Source organism: Sinocyclocheilus anshuiensis, unplaced genomic scaffold (assembly GCF_001515605.1).
Source record: "Sinocyclocheilus anshuiensis isolate Anshui unplaced genomic scaffold, SAMN03320099.WGS_v1.1 scaffold199, whole genome shotgun sequence".
NCBI classification, from domain to species: domain Eukaryota; kingdom Metazoa; phylum Chordata; class Actinopteri; order Cypriniformes; family Cyprinidae; genus Sinocyclocheilus; species Sinocyclocheilus anshuiensis.
The window spans coordinates 94,932-103,199 of NW_015552582.1; the positions used below are offsets into that span (position 1 = coordinate 94,932).

Below are 8,268 nucleotides of genomic sequence, written 5' to 3' on the forward strand. Positions count from 1 at the left end.
ATATATAGAAGTAAAACCAGTGGTCGAATGTCTAAAAAACAATACACAAGCATAAAAGAACACGCAGTAATAATAAATAAGTGTCTGACAGTGGGGTTATGTCATAATTGCTTGTATTTCATGAGGTGTGAATAATCCTCACTGTTGCATTGAGGTCAATCTCTCTACTGAAGATTTTTGTGACTCGCTTTTTTCACATTTTCAAAGTGTAGATGTGTTGTTTTTGTAAGGTGTGTGTATGTGTTCATGCGTGGTGTGTTATTGTTTTTCTGCGTTGTTCTGAGCGGTGTAGTAAGCTCTTAAGCTATAAGAAGCTTTCTCTCCATTTCAAATCAAAGAATGCAGACTCTGCAGGAAGTAACCCCTCGTAAACCTGCCACTGGCTTTCACAGTCCTCTTCTGCTCCCTCCCTCTGTCTCTCTCTCTCGCCCTCCATCCTTCCCCGTACATCCATCTATCATCGCACTGCATCCAAGCATCCCATCAAGCCCCTCATAAATCAACAAATCTTAACAATGGACATTTTTTTGCATCTCGCTCAGCTGAGGGTGAACAGCTTTAACAGTCTAGCCTAAGGCTCATCGTCCCACTGGTTTTCCTGGACCTACTGCAGTCAACCTTGAGAATCTAAACAAGTTCCCACATCACCTAACAGGCTTTCCTGAGGCAGCGGATTCAATCCACACTCTCAAAACCTCCAGTCCAACTCCTGATGGACTCTACAAAAAGGTCAACGTTCAGGGAGAATTTTTATTACTTAAGGCTAATTTAGTTGAGAAAATGCAAAAAACAGGCAATGTAGTCAACAACTTGCACCAAAAACCCAACGAGGATAAAATGAATGTACCAGAAACAAACTAAACTGGATGTGGATGACCTTTTGTTAACCATTCTGTCCTTAAAAATAATACCAGTATTAACTGGGGTGGAAAGATGGTGTTTTGCAACAAACCAAAACAAAACCCCCCCCTAAACCGGGGAGATAATCCCCAACAGTTGGTAATGTTAGGTTTACAAAAGAAACAAGATTAGGGCTAAAACTCAGCACCTCTGTTTATATAATAGTCTGCTCTTATCTCGTCTTATCCAAAAAGTCTGCCTACACAGGTTGAGCTGAAGCAGGAGTGGTGACCTGCGAGTTGGCAGCTGGTTTAGATTTTCTCAAAAAGATGCAGCCAGTAGAAAAAGCACAGCTGGAGCAAACGTGAGGAGATGTGTTTCCTCTTGTTTGGTTGTTTAACTATTCCTGGGAAACTAGAAGCACCTGGGTCGAGGTCGCTTCCTGGTTTTCTATGATGTGCATGAGATGAACTGACTGATTTTGACTCGAGGTCAAAATTCTTCATCTTTGTTGTAGCTGTACAGTGCCATTTCGAAAATTGCACTATATCCTGCATTTTAATTTTTTTTTTTTTAAAGTCTCACCAAGGCAGCACTATTTGTTCAAAATATAGTAAAAACAATAATGCTGTAAAATTTCATTACAATTTAAAATAACTTATGTTTGTTTTAAAATATTTTATATGTAATTTATTCCTGATGCAAAGCTGAATTTTTAGCATCATTACTCCAGTCTTCAGTGTCACATGATCCTTCCATTCTAATATGCTGATTTGCTGCTCAAGAAACATTTATTTTTATTTCCAATGTTGAAAACAGTTGTGCTTAGTAATTTTTAGCGGATAACATGATACATACAGGATTCTTTGATGAGTAGAAAGTTCAAAAGAACAACATTTATTTGAAATAGAAGTTTATGTAACATTAAAAATGTCTTTACTCTCACTTTTGATCAATTTAATGCGTTCTTGCTGAATAAACATACCAATTAATAAAAAATAAAAAAAATCTTACTGACCCAATACTTTTAAATGTTAGTCTATCTATATAATGGCAGATATTATTGCATTTGTTCTAATACATGAAATGCCCATAATGTAAATATTAGCATGTCACTGCAAAACTCAGTGCAAAACTGTTGCTCCACTTTGATTAGAAATTAAACAATCTTTTTTAAAAACAGAACATAGGACTGTAATGCAGTTCGTAGTTATGGGAAGAAGGAGGTGGGAATGGCTGATTCCCTGGCCAGTGCACTGGCTACTTTGTGGATTGAGACACACCCTCAGAGTCAACAATGGAAGAAAACCCCAAAACATACAAGCCAACAAAATTAACATAATATTTTACTATTAGGACAACAAAACAAAGATACACACCCAGACCTGTGACAAATGAGCACAGCCTTTACACTGAGTCAGTATTGATTTGATGGCCATGTGTATGCAAATGGACAACAAGGAGACAGTGTCTGAATTCATAAACCTGTCAACTAAACCAAATCTCAGATATATTCAAGTAAAAAACACCTGCGTGCCCTTGCTTTCAGAAGTTGCATGAAGTCAGCCAATCATATTATAGCCTGCAGATGACAAAAGTGCTTTCCAGTTTTGTGAGAAATATGGATCACAGGGTCAGCAAACAGACTGTAGGCAGTTTGTGGGTGGAGTTGTCTGAGGCTGAGACTTAGTAATTATTAACTAGAGTCTTCAGTCATTGTCTGAAGGGGTGTGTATGTGTGTGTGTGCGTGTGATTTGGGAGGTTATTTGCTCACCGCTGATAGAGAAGAGAGTGTAAACGATTTCTCCACTGGCAGATGCCACGCATTCAAGGGTGGAGTAACTGTTCTTGGTGATGTTTAGACGACTTTCTACTGTGCCTTTCCCAAAAGGAGGATTTGTCATGGTTACAGTAACAACATCCTCCTCCTCTTGAGTGGCATTCAGCAAATTGGAGCACCTGAGGAGGCATGCAACAAACTCATAAATTCTTAATCTCGCACTTCTCATGAACATGTACTTATGGTGGTGAACCATTCTAGAAACACTGCATAAAAGGAACTATGTAAAAATAAACGAATAAATAATACAAAAAATGTATCAATGTGCAAAACAAAGGCAAATACACACACACACACATATACAGTATATATATATATATATATATATATATATATATTCATAGCCTTAAAAGCAGTGTTATTTTCATATTATTTATAAAGTATTAAAGTTTTTTTATATTATACATTAGCTTTTATCTCCTATTGTATACCATTTTACGTCACAGGAACAGCAGGTTACTACATTTTGATGAAAGATTATGAAGCCTAACATTTTTTCTTTGGAATAAAATGCACCAATTCACTTTTTATGATAAGGCTGGAACGTGTGAAGATATTTTTGATTTCATGTAGACCTTAAGATCAAATGTTAAGAACCAATGCATATCAAGACACATAACACGATAAGGATGTGATAAGCATCTCTCACCGCATTCAGTGGCTATGGCAGGTTTTTACTGATGTGTGTGAAAATAGCTTATTGCTTAAGAAAGCAAAATAACAGGCAGCAAAGTGACAGACCTCAAGGGCTCTTTTATTTAAAAACATCAGAGTGGAATGTACTGCCATCAAGTACTTTGATTTATTTGTTTCTCCATTTTTTTTTTTTGTGCAATTGAGTTGAGTTAAAAGTTAGCTTTGGATATAAAGCCAGAACAAATAAACCTTAACTGGCTTACATTCCTTGATCCGTCTCTTTGTTACTGAGCGATATCGTTAATGACATTGTTTAGCATGGTGAAAACTCAACAGTTTCTCAACAATGGAATGTCTGCTCGGTGAGAAAACTATCAAACTGGTGACAGACACCAACGCACAAACAAGATCAAAAGACACACTGCACTACATGTTTATATGCTCAAATTGAAGCAGGGCATGCTATCCTGATTAGATTGGATCATCATGAAGAATTGATTGGATAAGCTTGTGACTAAGACCATGCATGCTAAGGTGTTCTGTCAACACTGCTATTCGAGAATAAACAGCCCCATGGAAGCCACTTGTTCCCATGTTGTTTGGTGCTGTCACATGACTGATAGCAGCCAATCGCTTTTGTGATGTCACAGTCATGACAGAGTCAAATTGCTTATCCCTATCAATAATAGGCTAAAGCCTTGTTGTCCAATCATCAAACATCAAGTTAGCGGTTAGTGGCTAATCCACGCTACGTCACAACGTATCCTCAGAGAGGCTAATATGTTAACACTGCTCAAGAGAGGTGCCGCTAATTTTTGAAAGCAACTTTTAGAGCCCATTGTATGTACCCTGGGTGTATTTAAAAATTACAAAACTGCAGAAAGACTGTACACGTACCTTGAATGGGGTTGGTCACAGTAATACCACTTGATCTGAGGAGTGGGGTAACCTTCAGCCACACAGCGCACCTGTCCATCAATCGGCCCTTCATGGGACACAATCTGTGGTTTACCTAACAGTCAAAGATTGGTTCTGGGTCAGTTTTACAATCTTGGTTAGTGGGATGGATGCTTGTACAGCTGTCTTATTTGCGATTACTTTGCATACTGTTATTATTTAAAAATATGGCTTAAGTGGCATTAAAAAGACAGATTTGGAACATTTTTGCCATTTAAAATGTGGGCAGAAAGTAAAACCTGTTTGAGGGATAAATCTATTTATAACTGGTGATCAATAAATCTCACAGAAAAGAAAATGACTTGACAAATGTCTTATTTGAAGTCTTGAAGCCCAGGGCTTTCTTATCTGTTTTTGCACAGCCTCTACTATTGTTAGTGGACTTTAAGTCAGAGTCTTACATAGACAATCAAGTTCTTTTATCCAGCACAATGCTCAAGAAATATGACTGATCACTTCTGAACCAGAATACACACAAAACTCATAGATCACATAGATTCTATACTCTTTTCTGGTGAGTGGAAAAGCCAAATATTTGCCATTTGCATTAAATGTTTTCACTCACTTATGACATGGACTTCGAACATTTGATGAACTGTTGCGTCTCGGTTTGAGCATGAAAAGGTGTAAACGCCACTTTCCAACACCTTGAGACGCACTAGCTTCAGCTCGCTGGTGTACCTGTTGAAAGAAGAGAAAGAAACATGAATAACCTATCTTTCAGTATCTTTCAGTTCAGTAAATAAATGGAATAACATGTCGAGTTTGCACTGACATTAAAATTCTGATAAAACTGAAAATTCTATAGTATTTTCTCTAAAAGAATTATAAAAAAGACCACACTAAAAACAAAATGCCACAATTTAAATGCCACAAGTGAATTTAGGCTTCACAACATTATTTTTTTATCATGTATAAAAAATTAGATATTGAGTGATTTGCTAAAGTTTACATTTAACAATGTTTTTAAATTATTAGTGTTTTTAAATATTAACTTTAAGTGAGCATTACATGACGGCAAAGGTAATCTGAATATAAAAACAGTAAATGAGCAGCACAAGTAATACAACATCAAAACACATTTCCAATAAATTTAAAAATATATATATATTTTAATATAACCAATAATCAATATGATACCACAATATTGTGCATTCCTAGCAATTACTACGTAGAAAAAAACAAGAAATGTTTGTAATCAAAATCATACCGATTCCCATGTGAGTGACTGGTAATGACATGATCAGTAGTGTTGGTAAGTTTTACACCACTGTAGCTCCAGGAAAATGGATGAGGTTTCGGGTAAGCATCCATTACCACACGCAGGGACAGACTTTCTCCAGCCCGCACTCTCTTAGTGCTGTTATTCACACTTGTTAGGTTAATGAAGCTTTTCTCTACACACACAAACACATAAAACATCAATTTATTCTTTGAAACGGCACAGCCATTGAGACTTAATAAACAGTCATATGATTATTTTTTTAAATTGAAAATGTTTTTGAAACAACAGAGACCTACCATAGATTTCGACCCAGACCGTCTTTGCACTGGTCCCTCTTTCGTTCCTGGCCTCGCAGTTGTAAATCCCTGCATCCTGCATGGTCACAGACCCCAGATTCAAGGTGGCGTTCCTCAGGTGAGAAATGGGCTCGGTCAGGATACTTGAGAACTGCTGCACTGACGGTTGCTTGGCACATGCAAAAGGAAAAGAGACACAAAGCTGATTGGGCAACTATGAAGAGATGAAGCATAGACCCTGTCTTGGGTAAAGTGCTTGTGGTTGTCTGTATGTGTAGGTGTGGCTGTTTTTATCTTTATATAAAACAAAGCATGTCATTCATCTCTCAAATAACAGTCTCTGATGGCAGTGGAGTCTCGATACAATACTGAAGAGCTGTTTACGTATGTTGTGTTCTCACAGCACACGTTTGACAATAATACAGTTGTGAGTGCTGAACATTTAAGGGAGTGAGTTTAGATACAAAATTCGGTTCATGCGTTAAAAACTGAACTGTGTTTGAACACAACCATATATAGTGCTTTAAAACAGAACTGACAATCAAGATTGAGATAAATACAGAACAGAAGAATTGCGAGTAAAACTAAACTAGAATTGAATTGTAATGACAGGAAGTTCAATAAAATATAACAAATGTAATGCATTCAAGGGAATCTATCTTCTGCCTACAGTAGTTATCTAGCTAGCTAGCTGTCTAGCCATCTATCTAGCAATCCATCTGTCTATCAGACTATCTGTTTGACTCTCTAGACTATCTGTCTGTCTTTCTATCTGTCTGTTTACATCTCTTTCCATCTGTCTGTCAGTCTATCTATCCATCCATCTGTATCTCTATCCATCTGTATGTCTATCTGACTCTCTAGCTATCTCTTTCTTTCTTTCTTTCTTAAATGAATTTTTATTTATTTTAATTATATTTTAAATTAATTATACAACCATACTTTGCAATTCTGCGTCCTGTTTGCTTCCTCAATTTCAAGCTTAATTCAAAATTCAAAACTTGAACTGGAATTTAAAAGGCATTCTCAATTCACATCTGAATGACACACAACCCTGCTGACAACCATATTCGTCTGCAGTGTTGAAGAAAGTTACTTTTAAAAGTAATGCATTACAATATTGCGTTACTCCATAAAAAAGTAACTAATTACGTTACTTAGTTACTTTTTATAGAAAGAAAAAAGTAACTTGCGTTACTTATTTGAAAAAGTAACTAGGATATTCTCTTGTAAATTAAAAAGTAATGCATTACTTAGTTACTTGAAAAAAGTAATCTGATTACGTAACTCGCGTTACTTGTAATGCATTACCCCCAACACTGTTCGTCTGCTGTGTAAATATATGATCATATAGAATTTGAGGAGCACCTTAAACCACACAAGATCCAATTTGCCTCTGGGCATAATATCAAGTTCAAACAACATTTAAATTCTCATTCTCAGTCTACAAACACTAAATTGTTCATGGGTACACATTACCACACTAAGTAGGTTAACTGGGATGTGCACTCACTCTATAGTCTGCTTTTGTAAACATTGGTTTTACTCGCTTGAAACTGTTGCAGTGTTTAATAAAGTCTGCAGTATGTACACTGCAAAAAATGGCTTATCTTACTTAGTATTTTTGTCTTGTTTCTAGTCAAAATATCTAAAAAATCTTAAATCAAGATACTTTTACTAGATTAGCCAAATGACTTAAGATATTTAGTCTTGTTTACAGGGAAAAAAAAAAAACGAAATTAAGCGCATTTTGCTTAAAACAAGTAAAATTATCTGCCAGTGGGGTAAGTAAAATATTCTTAAAACAAGGTAAACAGGTAAACAGGTGAGAGCTGGTTAGGTTGTGAGAGTGTTCTTACCACTCCTTGTGGAGCCTTCCACCTGACTGTGATGTCGCTGTTGACGTTTGAGGTGTTGCAGGATAGGGAGAGTTCTTCCCCCTGGATGAGCATCACTCTCGGAGGCTGACCCAGTGTGATCACAGGAGGCACGTCTGGAACTAAAAGCAAAGAAGCATGATGCATTATATCAACGCAGCGGGAAAGTGTGGGAAAGAGAGCAAGCTACAGTGGGGTAACATGGACATGCATGTGCCTAGTGTCTGTCTGTGTCCTCTAGCTATATTTAGGTGAATAAAGGCCTCCTATAGCGAATCAATGCGTTGTTGTAAGAATAATATCCATATTTAGAACTTTATAAACAGTAATCTCTAGCTTCCACTAACTATTGTACACGCGTTCACAATAGAACGCTGTTCCGGAGGATGACATAAGACGTAGCGTAAGGTCCGGTGAGAAGTGATGAATGTGGAAGCGCAGCGGAGAGAGCAAAACAAAACACTGTTTACGAATTAGAAGTACAAAACGAAGATTTGTTAAGAAAAATGTCAGAGGATTTCGATATAAGCCAAGAGGAGACTCGTTTTCCTTTGCTAAAGTAAGGAAACTTTGCTTCCTTTGCTCCTGTTAACAAA

At 36.9% G+C, this 8,268-nt stretch overlaps 1 protein-coding gene across 4 annotated transcripts in view; it reads right to left on the reverse strand.

Moving 5' to 3' along the window:
• The window catches only part of LOC107665375 (mast/stem cell growth factor receptor kita), a 35,748-nt gene that overhangs the window by 13,236 nt on the left and 14,244 nt on the right, over positions 1–8,268 (reverse strand). For all 4 annotated transcript variants that reach the window (XM_016456235.1, XM_016456234.1, XM_016456233.1 and 1 more), the window contains 6 exons: positions 7,655–7,794; positions 5,796–5,964; positions 5,485–5,671; positions 4,840–4,955; positions 4,215–4,329; positions 2,616–2,800 (listed from right to left, as the gene is read on the reverse strand). In XM_016456235.1, coding sequence (XP_016311721.1) covers positions 2,616–2,800; positions 4,215–4,329; positions 4,840–4,955; positions 5,485–5,671; positions 5,796–5,964; positions 7,655–7,794 — 912 coding nt within the window. The remainder of the gene's footprint in view (positions 1–2,615; positions 2,801–4,214; positions 4,330–4,839; positions 4,956–5,484; positions 5,672–5,795; positions 5,965–7,654; positions 7,795–8,268) is intronic.